We start from the raw sequence: 21,265 nt of genomic DNA on the forward strand, positions 1-21,265 counted from the left end.
GCGATGTTTTTAATTAATGTATCGTAAAATAGCTCCCCTTCATCGTCTCCACTCCAGAAAATATGGATCGCGGTTAAAAATAATTTGTTAAACTATTTGTTTACTATCAAGTAAAGAAATAACAATCGTTGATGAAGCAACACACGCAACGTAAGAGAATGTATAAACGTAAAATTCGACGAAATGTATTTTTTTTTTTTTTTTTTTAATTATTATTATTATAACTTGTTCCAATTCTTGTAGAATTCATATGACGTTTCGTTCAATGATATTAGGTGGACCTCGTCTTTTGAACTGATGACGTTTGAATAACATCATGAAACTGAGAAGAAACTAATCCGATTTCGTCGCTGCAACTTTGTGAGTAATAGTCCGTTTGAGCAGGCACACGAGGGATAAAATTTCTAATGGACACTAGCCTTTCCTGTACGGCGACTCAACTGATATCGGATACCGCGATGCTATCGTCGCTTTATCAAAAGACAGATAACTACAATCGAAAATCTTCCGTCAAACGTAACTGAGCCGCGGCTCTTCGAGCAACGTGTTCGCGCGGAGTCGGACGACACGGTTTGTGCTTTTTTTTTACGATCCATCGCGAGAATTGTCGCGGCTTATGCTGAGCCGCTAATAGAAATGATCTAGTCAAGTTTACACACCGCGTTGTTCTCTTTTTTCTCTCTCTCTCTCTTTCTCTCCTCTTCTCTTATTGTGTGAGTGATTGATCGGTTCACAATAGCGGTAAGCGTGTCGCTCTTTCGTAAGTGACATTAAACGCGCTGGGCAGGGCGACGACAGTTCCTCGTGTTTTTCGCGTCCGATAAGACGACGGAATGCCGATATCGCGGACAAATGTGTTTAATTGAATATGCCTTGGCCGAGTCCTATTTACGAATAAACACATCCAGGAGTGCAGTTCGTCGCTGATTCAAAAATCGAAGAAAAAGGTGTGTGTGTGTGTGTGTGTGTGTGTGTTTTTACGTACACAAACATAAATTAATCAAAAAATGAGCAACTTATCAACTCATTTTATATATATATCAGTATTAAACTCGAACGAGCTTGAAATGCTTTTAGTTTTATGAGATTTAAAACACAATTTTTTTTTTTTTAATTAAAGAAGAATCTTTTTCATTGCTCGAAACGTAAGTTATGCAAGTCGATGCGTTTTAAAAAATTTCAATTCTAAAAGATTTCAGATACCGAGTTTTTTTTTTTTTTTAAAGAAGTGAAAGATAATAATCTTCAATTGTTTAAAACACAATCGATTAATTAAATTGTGTTTGTATGCGAATTGCTTGAATTATACAGATTGCATTATCAATCATTACACAAGAACCAGATATTTATTTATATACATATGCGCATAGCTTACGCGCAACAAGAAGAATTCAAGCAGAATTCTTGATTTTGAACAATATAAAATTTTGCTACGATAAACTTTTGGCATTGTTGAAAGCGGAGAGCACTTTATCATAATGTCTAAAGCTCAATCGTTAATTATTATCACCGGCATGCACATGCAACGCACGATGCAAAACGCACGATGACGCTGTCAGACTCTTTCAATTAACACCAGATAATCGAGGTCAGCGTATAGCTTCCTTCTGTATGAATCGCACGGCTGTGAAAATTGGCATTAGGTGTAAAAACATCGGGTCAGAGAGCGTCTGGCAGTGTTTCTTCTCTGTTATGATCGTAACAAATGTCACGTGATTACACATGATAAATTCGTGTCGTCTCAACGTCTATCAAATCTATCAGATCTATCGTGATCGATATTCTTTATTTTTTTGAGAGAAGCTGGATTAACAGTTCATCTATGAATCCTCCCGTTTCTGAAGCGAGAGAATTTTTGGCAAATACTTCGGCTTTTATTATATTTGTAACATTACACAAAGTGATTGAGCAATCATCTTTGCGGATATCGTGTGTTACGATTGAATATTTTTTTAATATTCAATTTTGACTTTGAATAAAAGTCATGCTCTCCAGTTTATGTAAAAATGCTTTGTACTCGTCTAACATTCGCGCGATCGAGCTGTAAAATTGATTAACATAATCTCAAAGTGATATAATAAAAGAAATTATTTTAGCGACAATCTCCTTGTTAAATTTAGTGAGACGTTATTTCTTTTTAGGTCTGAGACCGTTGAAAATTTCATTTTATTGTGTTTTATTACACATTTTTCTCAATTTTTGTTTTTTCAAATAACAATCTAATTAAATTCTCTGTAAGTATCAGATTTATGACTTTTAACGGCGCGATCGATTGAGAACGTTCTCAGAATCGCCCGATCGATCGCTATAAGAGCGCGCGCCGCCGCTAATGATAGCGAGATCGCGAGGGGATTTCCTCCGTCGACCTTCTCGATCGAGATGACGCGACGCCGGAAGTCGTAAAAAGTGCCATTGAGAGCCGGGAGTCTTCGGAGTCCAGGGCTCTCGACGGCAAAGCGTAATATGCATATATGCGTGCGTGCGTGCGTGCCGAGGCGCGCGATATCGGCGCGGACCTTGAGGGCCTCCACCATGACTCGAATTGAAAAGGAGCCGCGGGTGTACGACCCATGTCATCGTCACACCTGCCGAGCCCGCTGCCGTGCGTCGTCGTCACAGCGCGATATCGCCGGTGGAAAGCGGTTTTGTCCCTCGGTTGTCACGGGGAAGCACCGACGAGTCTCGCACCCGCGCACGCATCTCCGAACGTAACGCGCGTTAAAAAGGAGTAACGTGTCTGTGTGAACAAAATAAATAAACGAAAAGAGAAAGAGGAGGCGCAAACACACACGTAAGTTGCGACGCGCTCCGCCACGAAAGTTGTCGATCGGCTGACCTGTCAACCGGAAGTGGAGGAACCGCCGATCAGGTGGGTAAGAGGAGCAAAGCGAAAAATCGCGCCAGTTTACAATATTATTAATTTATTGCTATCGGATGTGCTGAAAACACTTTGCCACTCGCGAATTCGATGTTAACGAGCTTTTGTGCGAATGAATATGAAGTTGATTTTTCCTCTCGGTGAAAGTGTAAAAAGAATCGTCATTCTTTATAATTTTTCAATCTTTGATGTTTTATTTATCTGATTAAGGTGACAATCGTAATTATGGATTGAATTTTAATTGTGGGCTAATCAAATTCGCAAAATTAAGTGCTTTACAAACATGTATTAATAAAATTGAAGAAAATTTTACATTCTTTAATATTTTGTAATTGTTATTGTAATATAAAATCACTTTCTTAATTTGCTCTGATATTTAGGAAACAAGAAAGATGATTATTTTTGATAATTTAAAATATCTTTAATAAGCTCTTTAAATATTTTCTAACAATTTTTTGAAAAACTGTAATACTGTTGGCAGATTAGTACACTAAATATGTCATAAGACATAGATTACAAACATTATCGTTTATTAACATACATTAACGTACATTTAATTATGCCAATACATGATAGGGACTTGTGCATAAACATTTTTTAAATATTTTTCCAGAAATTTACAATTCGATTTTTCTTATGTATAATAATTTTTCTTTAAAATTATAATATTGACATTTTAACATCTCTTCTTCTGTTTGATCGTCAAACTTATTGATTAATTGATTGAACGTTTATTGCTACTCCAGGGCAAGCCCTCTAAGAACATACAAGCATCAAGAAAAAAAAAGATGATTACATGAAATTACGGAAACAAAAAATAAAAGTGGAAAAAGATTAAAATATAAAAAAAATGAGATGAGAAAAAAAGCAAATAGACCGCAACGGAAAAAATTACAGACCATTGAAACGCAACAGAAAATAATTACAGCGACAAAAATAACAAATAAAAATAAGAAAAGTAAATTTACACGAATTAACGAAAATGATTTTATAACCTTAAACAATCCATAATGGGAACCGTCAGCCTTACTTATATTTATCTTATTTTGGTGACAGATCGCTTTGACTTATTATTAATTCACTCCTTTCCTCAATTTGTTTGGAGTACTAATTAATTCTTATTTGATTTGACATTAGATGGAAAGCACTTTCAGTCTTATTTGCACCTCTATAAAATAATTACAAGCAGACGTTAACGATTCAAGTTTGAACATGCTCTTATAACTTTATCGTGCATTAATCACGTCTTTGATACTAACGTATGTGCTCGATTATTAATTGGATAAACTTTTGACGATCGATCGAAATAAATTAAAATAAAACGCTTGCAGACACTGAGCATATATTAGAGATCGGGATTCTTCTCGGTTGAATCATCCGTCGCGGTGTAATCGATTAATAATTAATATTCATTTGATCGCTATCGAGACGGCCCATTAAACAGAATTCATTAAGAAAGGCGTTCTTTCTCGAACACTGCTGGCCATTCAGATCACTCGATTCACTGAGAGAAATAATTGGCGAAACAGACTAAACGTTTAATTAAATAATAATCAAATGAATTTTATAGTTATAATTATATTAAATGTATAGTTGTTTCGACCAAACAATTATTTTTATACAACTTATAACCCAAATGGTTCGTTAAATGTACACTGTTAAAAATGGCACGAAATTTAATGTATTTTTAAGTTATTTACGCATTAAATTTAATATACATTAAATTTAATGTATCAATAAATGAAAATCTTGTGCGTGAAATTAGTTGACACTTTTGACAAAGTTAAATTTACATTAAATGTACATTAAATGTTTTTTAATGTTTACCCGCTTGAAATTTGCTTCCGTTACTTTTCATTAAATTCTGCTGCCGATTTTTAACAGCGTAACCAAATTTTTGGTACCAGCAACTATAAAATTCATTTGATTACTATTTAACTAAACGTTTGATTAATATTTCTCTCAGGGTTCGGATCGGACGATCCGGAAACAATAAACAGGATGCAATTAGCAGAGGAGGTTTGGAACCTCTGGTTACCTTCGAAGCTTACGTTCGATCGTCAAATGTGCACACAAAACCAAATCTCATTACCCGCAACCAATTTTAGTCCGGTTCTCCATTGTTACTGCTTAACGACCGATCATCGCAATTACGACTCGCCAAAATTATCCGCTATCATTCGTGGCCGTCTCTACTCGGCAGAACGTCATCAAAATCCGAAAATTGCCAGCTGCATTAATGTCTATTATCATCGTTCTGTTATTTTTAACTTATGAGCAGCCGGTCTCGGCGATCGCGATAGATTGGCCGCACGTAGGTGATCGTATAAAGTCTTCTACCGTGAGGTAGCGTGTGCGATCGTTGGTGAGGTTTGCTTTGCAACGCGAGATGGTAAATAATACATTTAACGTGAATGCATCGGAGAAAGTGTCGGGGGAGACGATGGAGGAAACGTTTGCAATGGCCATGCGATAAATATTTCAACCGCAGTGGCATAATTGCACAAAATAAACATATTTTCTTCACTCGTTTGTAGATTTCACTTTTTGCGTCAGGCCACGGTTTGTTGAATTAACGCATTATTATAACGAAATCATGTAACGCTCGACTTTGATACGTGTAATTAACTCGGCAAGGAGACAACGAAGAATAATTGTGGGCACGATATCTTGAAACATATTAAACCTAGCAAACTGAATCAAGTTCTTTAAATTTTACTTTAATTAGTTTTATTATTCTATAAGAATGTTCTTGATCAGTGATTTATTTTGATCAGGGTTGCGCCGCACTCTTTTCAAGATTATCTACATAAATTATTTACATATTGTATGGTTCATGTGAATCTTTTTCACGTAGACAATAGAATCAAGCAATGTAAATTATTGTGAATTGGATAACGTAACACAAAAAGAAGTAATAAAGTTAAAAACTTATTAATATATCTTTAGCATTGATAAAGTGAAAACATGTGGTATTAAAAATTACAAAAACAGTATAATTTTCATTATTTCTGATGAAATCTTCTACGAGTACTGTTTACAAAGATGACACGTAAAATACATGGCTCATGTATATATACGTGTAATGTACATACATTATTTATATTTTACGCGTAAACGCCCAACCCCAAATTTAATACTTGATATCGTCGGCAAGATAAAAGCGCTCCGTGATCCCGCGAGAACCGCAACCGTTATCGGCTGGTAAAAATATCTGCCTAATTTCTAGAATCAATTTCGGCTATCTCGCAGAGCTTTCATAAAGGCGAGCGAAGGAGACGAGGAACGCAGACGAGGAACGCAAAAATAGACGCAGGAGAGCCCGTTATCGAGCGTTCTTCCGCGACCCGCTCGATAACTCAATTGTGGCAATTATTGGAGAAAGGACTTGCGAGCGAAAATATTTCTCTGTTCAAAAGAAAAATGCATTTGAAGTTTCCTGTCCCGTTAGAGCAGGACGTTCTCATTAACGGTTAATGAAGTCACAGCTGTCCGCGGATATTTCGCACGGCAAGACAAAAGTGCTCGGTGCTTTATATACTATTATGAAGTGCTTTAGCACATGAAATTCCGTTTGTTTCCATGAGGCTTTTAACGTACGTACGTACACAACAGAAACGTAATCGCTTTCAACCGTTCCCTGTAACAGACACTTTGAACGTGCATTTTTTCGCAACGATCAATGACTACGTTTCCTGGGCGGCACTCTGTGTGACACCAAATATGAGCTTAAGAATCTTTTTTTTTTTTATTTTTTTCAGGCGAGGGTGAATCCAATCTTCGGACGCAGAAAGGATCGATTACTCGACCCTGAGAACGCCGCATTCAGAGGCGAAAGAACTTGGAAACTATTCTTGGCGTTGCTCGGGTACGTTTTACCTGACACAGCTTGCTGATAAGCTTGCGAAAGCTTTCGACAGAGCGGCTAAAAATTCTTCTTCACTTCATTGAAAAACGAATAATCGAAGCGTAAACGAATATAACGGCGCGAAGTGAATTCTGGCAACACCTCTCTTTTGAAATGCAAGCTGGTGGCGGATGTGTCTGACTAATACGTTATTATTGAGGCATTTGTCGGTGTTCTTTTTTCGCGAGGTCTGCTTGAGTTCTTCGGAAAAGTGCTTCTGGCCCAGAAATACATTTCATTTACTTGCCTCGAGAAACGAGACTTTTTTCTTTAACAACGGAAACGCTTTACGATCTTTCTCGTTACTTTATCGTTCGATGCTATGCTGTGCATCAGATAGAGTTTGCAAGCATGAAAAATCGGGAGCGTGTATTATAGTAGATCGAAACAGAAGAGAGAAAAAAAAGAGAGAGAGAGAGAGAGAGAGAGAGAGAGAGAGAGAGAGAAAGGAGAGAGACAAAGTAGGGAAGTCACAGGGGGAGCGTTTCGAGTGGCCCATTTCTCTTATCACGATAAAGCCTGGGCTTGGCTTGTCGCGATCATCACGGAGCTCGCGACGATCAGGGTGATTCACTTTTCAATTGCGATTCGTCGCGATCGTTCTCCCCAGTCGCGGATCCGTCATCGCGATGAATACGACAGCCTCAAGCTCGCTGTCACCGCTGCCGCCGTCGTCGTTGTCGTCGTCGTCGTCGTCGTCTAACCATCAACGACATGGATGATCCAAAATTGACCAACAACGGCATCGGGATGGACGTGGAACTGACTCGAGCGTCGCTGAGTTCGCTGCAGAAAGAGGACGACTGCCGCATCGTCTCTCCCAACAGCTTTGAGGAGTGGACGTGGACTGGATTGAGGGTAAGTGATCGATTAATTACGTTAGGATCATCTGTCTTTATCGGCAAATGTTTAAAAAGCCTCAATCATGAGGATGAGTATCTTAACGAGGTCACTCTTGGACGCCTCACTCTCGACAGACTGTGTGGCGTCGTATCGCTTCAAATTTCTATTTTTTTTTTCTTCTTTTATTTTTGTTTTGTTATGTGTTCCATTGTTATATAATTTACAAGGTAAACCTGTGCAATTTTTATTAAAATTATAATTGACTCAAGTTATAATTTGCCATTGCTTGACGTAACTTGAAAATTGTCTGGACGAAATGAAATGAGCCTACGACTAGAAAATTATTGATAAGTTTATCATTTTGATTTGGCGGATGCAAATTATTAATTGTAAATAACTTATTAAATAACTAAAATTTGAAATTAGGTTACTGTAATAAACGTAGTGCAATTTTTTAAAGCGATTGATTTTAGTTCGAATAGTTTAATCTTTTTCTTTCTTAGACTTTCGGACTTAAATTCCGGGATGAAAAATCTGGCAACCAAAGTACTTTATAAATCTCTAATCTATTGAGCTTCGCGAGTGCACTTTGCATTTTAAAATCTTGGATTAAACGAACGAATATTTTAATATATTCAGATGAAACCTCGAGCGTCCTTGATCCACTTCTTCCAAGACTAAGAGAAGTAGCCTAAAAATTTTTGACATGTTTAAATATAATTTGCAAAAAAATTGTATATTTTGATCTTCAATTAAAAACCGTTGACTTTTGTCAAAGTCATTGTTTGCTGAAATAAAGCGAAACAAAACTTGGCGACTCCGGAATTTGCATTAATATCAATGAAGCGATTACGGGAATTATATAGGTCTTTAGAGAGAATTTCGCCAGAGCGATTCGGAACCGCGTCCTGAACATAAATTGATAACGCTCTCAGATGATATTACCTGGAAAACAAGATTGTGAAGGAATTTTTAGCGCAGTAGTCACTATCAGAAGGGAATGACTCGCGGAGCAAGCGGAGCAAGAGAGAAAGAACGTAAATTCTTCGAAGGTGCAGCTTATCGAACGGCGATCGATTTATCTGAATGACCAAAGGATGTTCGCGGTGTCGCTCGAGCGTGAGCTTGCAATGTTCTAGAAGCTACGCAGAGCTGGAGAGAGGGAGAGAGACAGAGAGAGAGAGAGAGAGCATTATCATTTTCTTTCTTTTACTCTCGCACAAGACACGCACGTGAACGCGTTTATTTCCTGGCGCCGTTAACACAAATTAGTTATCGCGGTTAATTAAGCGGTTCAAGAAGGAAACGTGATAAAAATCGGTAATGATAATTTTGGATGAGATTTTATTTTTAGATAAATAAATTCTTGGATAAATTTTTACGATAGTTTTCTACTAGAAAAGTAGCGTCCCACTTTATTTTTCACTCTTCGTTTAATCCGAATCGCGTGAATTTTTTCGTGAACGCTAAATAGAATTTCGTTACCCGACAACATTTTTTTCGATTCAGTTTATTGAGTTTATTGAGTATTCAGTTTGATTCCCGATAATTATACCGATAAATCAACGCTCGGCTAAATTTACGAGGACGTTGATCAAATTGCGATTAAGGCTCTTGATACACTTGGATCCGTTTGTTAATCGATAGTCTCATCAAAGACGCAATTTTTGCTTCACGTTTATTTACTTGAGGAATTCCTCCTCTCGATAACGGAATATCTATGTTCGAATACCTCGCAGGATCTCTCGGTAATACAGCAAATTGCAACGCGATGCTGGAGAGGCATGGAATTGAGATTCCAATTGCGCGTTATTGCAATTTTTCAAATATTGCAAAAATATTTGGTTTGATGACGTTTACATTCAAAATTCATATTTTAAACAACGTGACAATTATTTGTGGAGTAACGCCGCTACCCGAATGACTTTGAAGGATTGAAGGGAGGAAAAGAAAAGGCGCGGAGGATGATGAATAATAGCGAGAGTGAAAAATAAAAAGGGGGTGAGAGAAAGGAGGCGCAAAGGAGACCTGCTGCGCGAATTCGGGATTGAAGATCAATATTCAGTGAGACGAAAGAGCGAGAGAGAGAGAGAGAGAGAGATTCGCCGAGCTGCGAGCAGCAACGTACGGACAAAACGCACGCGCGAGACGAAAGCACAGAAGCACGTTTCCCCCGGCTGCTGCTGCTGCTGCTGCTGCTGCTGCAAGTGGAGGTGCCTTCAAGCGCACCTTGGCTAACCGCTGCATTTTAGACGGACGCGATTTTTCGGCGGGCGTGGTCGTGCATCGCGTAGGAAAAGGTCCGCACGTCGATCTCGCGACGCCAATCTCGGACCTTCCAGTCGATCGCACGTGAGTATCGTCAAGTGAAAGCAGATGTTCCGCCTTATGGACCCCCTGCCTCGCGATAGTACATCGCGCGTTATCTGAATATCGTCGGCTCTTGGGGTGATAATATATTCTATTTGCAGTCGGTGACATCGTAATGATGAAATCTCGTGGAAATTGTGCGAGAAATTATTAATATTTTCTTTTTTGTTTTTTTTAATTTGTACGCAAATGCCAATTTGGATAAGTCCGCGTGCTCGTGGTAATCTTGCTCGCGTTTCTTATCGCGAGGAATGTGAAGAATTCTTTGAGAAATGTGTTTCAACAGTCGTTTTAGAAAAATACTTCGATACTCTAAACTTGATATTTCACACCAGGCGTTTCATTTCTTCATTTTTAATTCTTAATAAAATGCAGAAAAAGTGATTATGAAAAATTTATTGAAACCAAAACAATCTGAGCGAAATTATACGTTCCGTCTTTTTTAATTGTTTAATTTATATATTATATAATTGGCCAAATTAAATAAAGACTCGAATGAATTTATAAGTGAGCACATCTTGGTTTTGTCGCAAGTTACCGTGACGAATGTGAAAAGTTTCTCGAGAATTTCGTCTCGAGAATCGTTTTAGAAAAATATTTCGGTACTCTAAACTCGATATTTAACACTAAGCATTTCATTTCTTCACTCTTAATTCTTGACAAAATGCAAAAAAAAAATAATTATCATTTTTGACAATCACTTCCTTGGCATTTTGTTAAAAATTAAGAATTAATTAATTTAATAAAACCAAATCAATCCGAGCGAGCTCTCAATGAAAGAATTTGGAATCGTCGTATAATACAGGCTCGAGTGTGTCCATCTTTTTTAACTGTTTAAACTTTATACATATATATGTATATAATTGGGCAAATTAGATGGAGACTCGAGCGGACTTGTAAGCGAGCACATCTTGGTATTCGCGCGGGTACACCAATAGAGATTAATTCCGGTCATAATTCCGACATACCATGCAGTGGCTCGAGGACGCGCAATTCCAGCGGGAACCCGTGGTGCATTCCACGGTGCATGCTGGAGAAACCGGGGCTGCGCGACTGCGCCGGATGACAGCCGGATGCAGTCTTATCGTCTTACAAGCTTAGTTGTATAATTTGCGCGCGCCACGCGCCACACGCACGCGATCGGCACAGATCGTCGTGCGATCGTCGTGCGGACGGACGTAGGCTGGCGGAAGTGCAGCCCCGGTTTTTCGCGAGAAAGAATTTATAAAAGACCCCGATTTCTATCTTCGAACGATTTCGATTGACGATTGGTATCACCGTACGATGTTGGAAAAGCCGAAAGTGAACGAAAGCGAATGAAAGTGCGCGGTTCACGTAAAATTCTAATCGTTAAATTCATTTGTGCGAATGATGGACTGGGATGGCAATAAAAATTATCAATCCCACGTATTTGCACACGTTGAGGAACAAGAATAGAAGATTCTTGAAGCGAAGAAGGAGTATCTTCCATTCGCGTGCTGGTGTTTTGATGCGAAAATTTTCGAAAAATTGCGGGCAATTTACTCCTCGAAAAGTATAATATAACGATGATGATGACGCTCCTCTCGCATATTTAAAAATGTACATCTTCAAAACGACGTTCCGATATATGTACGTAAAAGAAGAGATTCTTGCTTCGATAGAAAAGAACATCTTTATTCTGATATGTGCAATCATTTGCTAAAGAGGAATTCCGACGTAATCGCTTCATAAAATTGAGATGTAAAATAAATAGCCAAGGATTTTTTGCTATTGACGGAACTGAGATTAATTTTTAGATATTATTCTCCGTCTTTTCTCGACGAAGATGAATCGTTGAACTGTGCGTGTTCGCCGCAGTAGCGATACTCATCACTCTTAATCCATATTGACTGATATTCTCTACGAAACGATAACGGTGCATCTCCGGATAATCTATGATGCTGTTTTTGAAATACGAAGATATCGTTTGTTTCGATCGTTAACGAGCGCGCCTGCACTTTTATCTTTTTACTTTCGCATCCGATGAGAAGGCCGCAATTATTGTTACATGTGAAAAATTAATATTAAGAGAGTAATTAAGCGAAAAAAAATTACGTAAAATTAAGAACGAAAAAGTCACAGGACGAAGAATGTTCAAATTAAATTTCTTTAGAAAATTTGATCTCACTGAATGTGTTGCTAAATATTTATAATAATTGCAACAATTAACGACCGAATGATTTTGTTACGAGCGCCTTTCCGCGTGTTTCGAATACCTACAATTCGCTGAATTAGCGAATTGATTACAATCTCACGCAAACTTTCACTTTCAGAAAGAATTCAAGTACAAGAATCTAGAAAAGCTATACACGATTTATCACAGGAGAATACAGTATGGTTATCTCTCGTTATTCATCTTGCTACAACTCTTACTTGGACTTACGTATTGCTTGTATCTGGTCTTTAAGGTAAGACTCATTAGTTGTTATTTATTGATTATCTCATTATTTCTTAGTAACGTTCACGAAAAATGGGGAGCATTAATTGAAGAATTCTTCAATTAATAACTTCCCCTTATAGGTATCTACATCTATAAGGGGAAGTTATTAATTGAAGAATTCTTCAATTAATAACTTAAATCTGATGATGCGAATCTTAAAAATCTGTAAGTGACGTGCTGAGAGATATAAACTGGAGCTTTCTTCTTAATTTAGGTCGGCATGAGAGAATGCTTGGTGGACGTCGTAGTTTACTGTATCGTGGGCGCTCTGTTATGTCCTGTGATCGCCCTATCATTCCGATCGAGGCAGATGTGCATCGCCAAGAACAACTATCTGCCGGTCATGCTGTCCTGGATAATTATTGTGCTCTTAGTCGTTTGCGATCTGACCATACCTCTATATTATGTCTTCTCTTCCAACGAGAGTATTCCGTCGTTAAGGTACCAATAACTCGACCCCTGATCGGGGATAATCGTTCGAGAATGCACCTGATTATCATCACTATTTTACTATCAGTCGCGGCCGCTCATTTAGCGCACGGTTTATCGAAATTATTCTGCGATAACTGCGTGGCGCGAATCACGTAAATATTTATTACTGATAAAGACGCGTGCTTTCGTCCTTGCACACGCAACAATTGTCAGAATAGCAACTGATATTACGATTATCTTCGAGTGTATGGCGCGAAACAGTAATAATTACCAATTTAGGAACGGGGACGCATTTTTCAAATGGGAACTCTGCGCCCCCGTTGATTGTGCGATGCACTAAAAGAGAAGGCACAATTCTACAGTAATTAATTTATAAAACTAAAATTTTTTTTTATACATTCAGGCATTTTTAATCGTTACGTCATTTCGAATACTTGGAAGAAAATGTCTGTAGGAGACTCCGTCTCTAAGAAATTGATCTAACGGTTTGGCATTAGTCTAACGATGTAAAAGGCCTTCTCGGCAGAACAATCCAACGTACAACGAGAATTGAGAATATCCTTGGTGCAACGTATACGGGCGCGCATTCTTTTATTTTTTTTTTTTTTTTTACGTTCACCACGATCGTTTTTACGCTTGCGTGGCCGCATTTTTTTTTCTCATCAAGTCCGAGATTCGTTATATAAATACAACGAGTTTGCGCGATCGCGTTTTAAAGCTCTTTCAATTTCCATTAATAAGCATGCATCCGCGAACTCATTTCCGTACACCGCGTGCGTGTTACATATGAGCTCTTCTTCAGCGGCATTCGCTTCTTTTTTTTTTTCTCTCTCTCTCTTTCAGACCGGCGTACGCGACGCACTCGCTTCTCGCATGCTACGTATTCCTGCCGATCACGAAGAATTCGCACGCTCTCGTGCTCGGCCTTACGGCCAGCACGTGTTACCTGGCGACCCTGTCACTAATCACCTACAGAAACGCGTCCGATTTTACTACCAAGGTAAAACCTTATGCCGACGGTGCGCGGCGTAATCGCGCGCTCTGACGCAAGCCGCCGCGCGCCGCGCGATTGCTCGAGTGAACCAGTAGCTAAGAATGGAATGCTTTTCTTTGTTCTGTCCCTTCCTGAATCGCAGATCGTCAGCGATACGATATACTTCGTCTGCGTGAACGCTCTGGGCCTCTACTTCAGGTTCATGAACGAGGTCGTCATCAGGCGCTCCTTCCTGGACCGCCGGAAGTGCGTCGAGTCCACGCTCAGGCTCAACTACGAGAAGGATCAAGAGGTAGGTTTAAGACGTAATTGAATTATCGCGGCACAGATTAGCAATGATTCAGATTAAAAAAAAAAAAAAAGATATTGCGCAATACTTCGAGGTAATCTTAATTCATGGAAGCCGTGTATCTTCGTTCCATTGTCTTCTTTCCTTGTCTCTCCTTCCGTTCCACTCGAATAATTCACCATTGATGGCGAATAAGTAGTATTCGCGAAGAATGTGAGAAACGAACTCGCGATGCTGGGCACGTAAATATGTGGCCACGACGAACACGCATTTCCTCTTGGCCTTTGCGCTTTAACTCTTTCGCCTGACTTATCGTTCGACTAACCACCATCGTACATTTTCTATATTCATGAAGAATATAGAAGGGGTACAAAAATGTAATCGCAAAGTTGAGAATTCTAAAAATACGATACAAGATTACGGATCTAATCTAACGGCGAAGAGTTCGAGAAATTGCAAAAGTTCGAACTGATCGGAGACACAACTGAAACTAGTAAATAATCTACGTTTGCAGGAGCAATTAACGCGGAGTATATTGCCGCAACACATAGTGGCGAAAATCAAAAAGGACTTCCGCGATATCTTTAAGTTTATAGAGGAGCACAAGAAGAGTCCCCCGCCGAAAGGCAGGCCGTACAGGTATGATATCTCCGTATGATAGCGAGTCCCTTGCCGTTGGATTATTACACTTCAATCGTCCCCCTTTTCAGTGATTTATGCTTGGAGACGCACGACAACGTGAGCATCCTGTATGCGGACGTGGTGAACTTCTCCGGGTTGACCGTAACGCTGCCGATACGAAAACTCGTGGAGACGTTGAACGATCTGTTTGGCAGTTTCGACGAGGCTTCCGAGAGACACAATGTCCTGAGAATCAAATTTTTAGGCGACTGTTACTACTGCGTGAGCGGCGTGCCCACGCCGAACTCTCAGCACGCCAAGAGCTGCGTCGATCTCGGTAAAATGGCGGTGTCCTTTTGTGCATTGCGATTATCCAGTATGTGATGTAAAGTCGTGCGGATGTTTGAAGAATGCTATTTTACACATTTTTATATACATTTGCTTCTAAATCCGGAGAATATAAGGCAAAGTCCCAATTTGCGAATTCAATTGTATTAAAGAGAAATCTATGTTGATTCACGCAAGTCGCGTGCGACATTATTCTGGCACGTTGAACGTATCATTGATTCAGAGACGAGAAAAGTTTAGATAAATTTTAATCTCCGTGACTCGTTTCAATTGGTATGATTATAAATTAATTATCGCGATATTCGATCAATGTTCAATTATGAGCAAACATTTGCCGATTAAATATTGTTTTGTAAAACTGTACGTAGGTCTTGATATGATAAAAATCATCAACGAGGTGAGAGCGCGAGTCTATCGCGAGAGTGGGGTGGACGTGAACATGAGGATCGGCGTGCACTCGGGCAACATAATATCCGGAATCCTGGGCACGAACAAGTGGCAATACGACGTTTGGTCGCGCGACGTGGTGATAGCGAACAAAATGGAGCAAACGGGGAAGCCCGGCAAGGTCCATGTCACTCAGCAGACGCTGGATCTCGTGAACGCGAGCGACTACAACTACATGCCGGTCGAGAGGTTGGACGACGAGGTCCTGCGAAAATACGGAATACGCAGCTATCTCATCACGCCGTCCTTGCCGGAGACGCCGATACCGTCGCCGACGCGGTGCGTGTCTTCTAGTGGCGTGGGAAAATCACAAATTCGTATCTAATGTCGTTGTGTTGCAAATTGTTGCAATTTACAAATCTACGATTGCAATGCATAAGTTGCTCGAATTCGTGTTTCACTTGCCGTGGCTTTTTACTGCTACGGAAGCCCCTAGTAGCGCGAACGAACGCTCCTACGCCACTGATCTCTCACTCTATGCTTACTTCAATTCCCAGCAAAGTGTTTCGCATCGTTGACAGGCGAACTTTGTTGCAGAACAGCGAGAACAGTTTGAAGACCATTAGTCTGGACACGCCGACACTGTTATATTCCACGCCTAACAAGCACTACGTCAAGTACAACAATGGACGTACCAACACCATCATCAGCACCAATTCCAGAACGAGGATGATGGCGAACAATCCAGCGGACGTTTTCGCGAACGCTTGCAGACGGAGAACGCACTTCATGGATTCTTGCCTACGGGATTATCATCTGATGTTGAAAGCAGCAGACGCCGAAATGGAGAACGCAATTAAACAGATGCCCCTCAGCAAATGGGAGTAAGAACGTTTCGAATTTTTTCCTCTGCATCTGAAAATTCGATTGTTGAGTTCTCAAAAATCTTAATTGAAATTTGTAAAATTTTGAGCAATGTTGCATACATTTCAATAAAAAGATATTAGAGAGGGTGAAGATCAAACGCTGTGCTTTTTTTCAGACAATGGAGCAATTGGAAGCACATAAATCCACTCTTCTTGACATTTCGACAATGGAGCTGGGAGATTCCATTTTTGCGCGAGCCAGACCCCGTCTTCAAATTTTACATCGTCTGCTCTGCTTTCGTGCTAGTCTTCATGGGATTCATGTACCTTGTGCCCACGTTTATGCTCTCTCAGTACGTATATCGGAAGCATAATCCGTCTGGTAATTGTAGCCCATTGATATGGACATCAGTAATGCGAGAATCATTAAATGTTTAGGTGTTATTTGAGCACGCTTGTCGGTTATACATCGGCATTGATATTCCTGATTGCTTTAATACCCCTTACGTGGATGCATTTCATATGGAACCGCTACAAGGACCCACACGACGAGCACGAAGGACACGTTCCGCACCCACGAAATAAACTGCTATACTTTTTTTATCAAACAAGTGTGAAGGTGGATATTGCTTAACAATTATTTAACTATATTTACTTAATTACATCATCTTTTTGTTCACTTTCATGTTATAATTTCATGTAGGTTGTCTGGAGCGCCCTTCTAAGGACCATCTTATATTTGGTGATCACAATAATGTTAGCAGCATGCGCCATGTTGGACATGATTGTAAGAATTCTTAGTTGATATATTTCTTAATTAATATATTTAATTCCTTTTCTTCTCTGTTGGTTTCATACATACGTACATGAAATCAATTTACGAAGTAATTGATTTCACGTCAGCCGTAAATCGAGAGGTTCGATTTCTTCTGCGATTAAAGAGTTAAAATCCTTTCCAGGTCGAATGTAAAAACCCCGACCCGTTCGACAACAACACAACGTCCAGCGTGTCTAACGATAACGTCACTTCCAAATTTGAATGCTTATCTAAACCTTGGGTAAGATTACTTAATAGGTACATGGTGTTGATTATTCATTCTTTTGTTTCGAAATTATCTGTCTCTATGATCTGCCCAGGTTTCCGCAAGTCATTAGTTTTTTTTTTTGTTTTTTCAGCAAATGACAGCGACCTGCTCATTGGCGATTCTCACGAGCTTCCTCTTCCTGAGAGTCCACTACATCTTGAAATTCGCGATAAGCATCTGCGTGGTAGCATTTTACGCGTGGAACGTTTGGCTGAACCGATCTAATATATTTCAGGTGTTACACGCGCATTTTTCTAAAGAAGCATTTCTCTTGTTACAAAATCGATAAAAGATATATGCATATTATATAAATATACACTGATTCAAAATTTCATTTGATTACGTTCGCAGAATTGTTTATCGATAATAAATGACAGATAATATACCTTTCAGTTCAGTGACACGTGGAATCCTCACATGGACTCGAGACTGGCGCATGTATTGACCGTGGTGTTTCTCACATTCTCCTTGCACTTAATCGATCGTCAGGTGAGCTCTGAAATCATACACGACATTGCTCGTCAACGAGTTAATGTTTACGAATATTTATTTAGGCAGAATATTTGAGCAGGCTGGATTATCAATGGAAACGTCAGCTAACGAAGGAACAGGATGAAGCGTTTCACACGAGGAACGCCAACAAGCTTTTACTTCGTAATATCTTGCCGGAACACGTTGGTGCGTTGGTCCCCGCAACTTATCTTAGTTCTCATAATTTTCCGTTCACACGTTGATTAGGAATAACGATAACGTTTAGTAAGTGAGATAATTATTGTCCGAGATCGGTCGTGTGATTGCTTGTTACTTTTAGCGGAATTTTACTTGAACATGAACCGAACCGAGGAGAACGAGCCTTATCACGAGGCTCACAAAAACGTTGCCGTGATGTTTGCGTCGCTGACAGAGCTGTCGATCGTCGAGAGTAACATTCTCAGCGATCTGAACGAGATCATTTGTGAATTCGACAAGTTACTTTTCGATCCCTGCTTCATGTGTCGCATTGAGAAGATAAAGGTCGCTGGTGAGAATCTCGCGAGTAATCGCGACGAATAAATTGATATTGACGTAAACATGGATTCTAGATGATAACTCTAATTTTTTTTATTTTTATTCAGGAACAACATACATGGCAGCTTGCGGATTGGATGCGCACCGGCGTGATTCAATGCACAGCACCGAGAGCGACGAGGGTGATTGCAGCGACAATGTGGTCAAGGTGATGGCGCAATTCGCCGTTCAAATGATGTCCGTGCTCGACAGAATGAACGCGAGATCGAAACCTCACAAGTGAGTGTGATTCCAGGCAAAGTAAAACAGCGGTAGGGCGAAATTAAAAGAAATTTCAACTTTCGAGAGATTTGAAAATGTCGCAACTCGATTGAATGAATATTGTTCCGAAGAATTATGAGCAATATAAAAATCGAAATTCGAATTTCGTCTTTAGATTAAGGATCGGCATTTCTCACGGGGAGGTGACGGCCGGTGTCGTGGGGGCACAGAAGCCATTGTACGATATCTGGGGCGACGCGGTGAACATGGCGTCTAGGATGGACACGACTGGAATAGCAGGAAAAATACAGGTAAGTTTAACGTTACGTTTAACATTAACGTTAAATGAATTCGTGCAGTGAAACTATCTGGATTTCGGTTGGTTTAGGTAACAGCGGATACGGCTGTCGTCTTGGAACAGCAAGGTGTCAAGTGTCATCTACGCGGCGAGACGTACGTCAAGCCGAAAGGAGAAGTCACAACGTACTTTGTGGGCATCGACGAGCAGGGAATGTTGGAAAGAGTAGATGCGGGGGAAGAGAGTACTAGTTTATGACAAAAACGATGAACGATAACTCGAATTAACTTTAGCGATTGAGCTCTCCCGATTGATAAATCGTTTCGGCGCGTGCAGGGTGTAGTCGAACGGTTGCTTTCTCCTTGCTTTCGAATAACTGAGAGAACGATAAAAAAAAAATTACGATTTAAAGATTGAAAGTATGAAAAGAATTTTGTATTCGGAGATGCAACTCTAATCGAGTTTAACGTACGAAATATTCAAGAAGAGATTCTTTTGTCAATGAGATAAACCTCTTATGCCTATTTCCACCAACGCAGATTAACTTTGATCTCAGTTTAACTTACTCTTTATCTTTCTTTAGTTCTAAGAATTGGAAAAAGATAAGGAGTAAGTTGAACTGAGATCAAAGTTAATCTATATTGGAGAAAATGGGCATTATAATTTCATATGAAAGGCCCATTTGTAATTGGTTATATCGTATAATGTGTTAATATTTGCAGTATAAATAAAGACGGTCGATACAAGGCTGAAGATATTGTAGAAACAGAAGAAGCGACTCACATTAGCTACATCCTGCAGTGTCTGAGCGAGAAAGTGGAGAAACCAAAGAAAGTTAGAGAGACCAAAGAAGGCGGAGCACGAGAGGACGTGAAATGACAGTAGAATAACATAAGGGGATGTACCTCGAATGATTTAGGTTGTACGCGAGAACGCGGTACAGCGTCGTTATTGCCGCAGGCCGATTGTTATCGCCGAGTAATAATAATTTTAATCAAAACGAAAGAGACTATATAATGTATGTGCGTACATAATTAAAATTACGACAATGTTTTTGCTAGAGTATTATGTTGTCTGAAAGTTATACACAAAGAGAGATATCTGCATCGAGCTATTTTACGTAATACACAGTAATTAATCGTTATTATTGGATTGACTCGATCTCCATGTAGCACGCGATTCTATTATAGGATATTCCGATTTGCTCAGAACGTCGAGGAGAATATTTTAAAACAGCCGATGTCCCACCATCTATAAGAATGTAGTTAATTAAAAACAGTCTATAGCTCTATATAAAAATTCAAAGGCATTATACGATATTAAAGTGTAAAGTGTAAAATGACGCGAAGAGAGTTTGTCCATAAAATATTAAATATCTTTAAGAAATATTCTAAGAACATCGGCGCGTATCCTAAGGATATCTCATACGCGCAGTCATTAATCCAACGATCGAATAATCTTATTGCAGATACATATTAATTGATAAATCATGACAGATGCACGTCCGAAAATCCTTGAGGATCCGCTGATTGTTCTTAGGACTATATTTTGCTATGTGAAAACAGTGATATTGGAAAATCGTGCTCGTTGAGTTCGTTCATATCTGTTCCTTCGTCGAAAGCAGGATGGTACAATTGTAAAGCAGAATGTAATTTAATATATGTCTCTTTAACATATGTATCTGTCGGCCGAATAGACGACACGTCGTAATAAAAAATTGTGTGGCGAAATAAAGAATTGCGCTCCGCTTCGCAATCAAGGCGAGCGAAAGAATTTGCGACGAAATTGAAATCGATGAGAAAATACTAGTTGTCAATTCGTGAGCGCGCATCACAAAAACTAGCAACGCACGTCTGTCTTTTCCTTGCGTTTGCGTATTTTCCCGAGTGTTGCGACTCATTGCTTTTACGATTGTGTGTCGTAAGATACAAAGATTACGAAAAGAAGAAGAAAACGACACATTTATTTTTATATCAAATGCAGTAACAACGGATCATTTAATTGTTTATTTGTAAATATCTTTTGTATATATTTTTTAAATATTAGAAATAATTGACTAATGTGATTGTCCGATTTGAATAAAATATTTATTACAGTGTATTTTCCATTTGATTTTTATTCATCTATGCATAACCTACTTATTCTGCTATCAGTCTTTTAAAAATATGCCGTATCTGATATAAGATAATATACGATACAAGATATTTGATAAATAGA

The 21,265-nt window shown here is 39.2% G+C and overlaps 1 protein-coding gene across 4 annotated transcripts; it reads left to right on the forward strand.

The window, feature by feature from the left end:
- The first annotated feature begins 249 nt into the window (after positions 1-249).
- Positions 250-20,911, forward strand: LOC105201414 (adenylate cyclase type 2). 4 transcript variants are annotated; one of them, XM_039454725.1, is made up of 21 exons: positions 250-947; positions 6,640-7,643; positions 12,293-12,427; positions 12,674-12,900; positions 13,735-13,891; positions 14,028-14,177; positions 14,689-14,813; positions 14,885-15,132; positions 15,512-15,869; positions 16,133-16,414; positions 16,573-16,749; positions 16,835-17,015; positions 17,100-17,183; positions 17,356-17,454; positions 17,573-17,716; positions 17,875-17,970; positions 18,036-18,159; positions 18,293-18,502; positions 18,597-18,768; positions 18,926-19,061; positions 19,139-20,911. In XM_039454725.1, the coding sequence occupies exons 2-21, from the start codon at positions 7,500-7,502 to the stop codon at positions 19,304-19,306; spliced, it is 3,417 nt and encodes a 1,138-aa protein (XP_039310659.1). In that variant the 5' UTR covers positions 250-947; positions 6,640-7,499; the 3' UTR covers positions 19,307-20,911. The 4 variants fall into 4 exon arrangements, with proteins under 4 accessions (XP_039310659.1, XP_039310658.1, XP_011167716.1 ...); XM_039454724.1 differs by lacking the exon at positions 250-947 and adding an exon at positions 2,588-2,869; XM_011169414.3 differs by lacking the exons at positions 250-947; positions 6,640-7,643 and adding an exon at positions 9,781-9,980.
- Positions 20,912-21,265: the final 354 nt, after the last annotated feature.

This window comes from Solenopsis invicta, chromosome 11, assembly GCF_016802725.1.
Source record: "Solenopsis invicta isolate M01_SB chromosome 11, UNIL_Sinv_3.0, whole genome shotgun sequence".
NCBI lineage: Eukaryota > Metazoa > Arthropoda > Insecta > Hymenoptera > Formicidae > Solenopsis > Solenopsis invicta.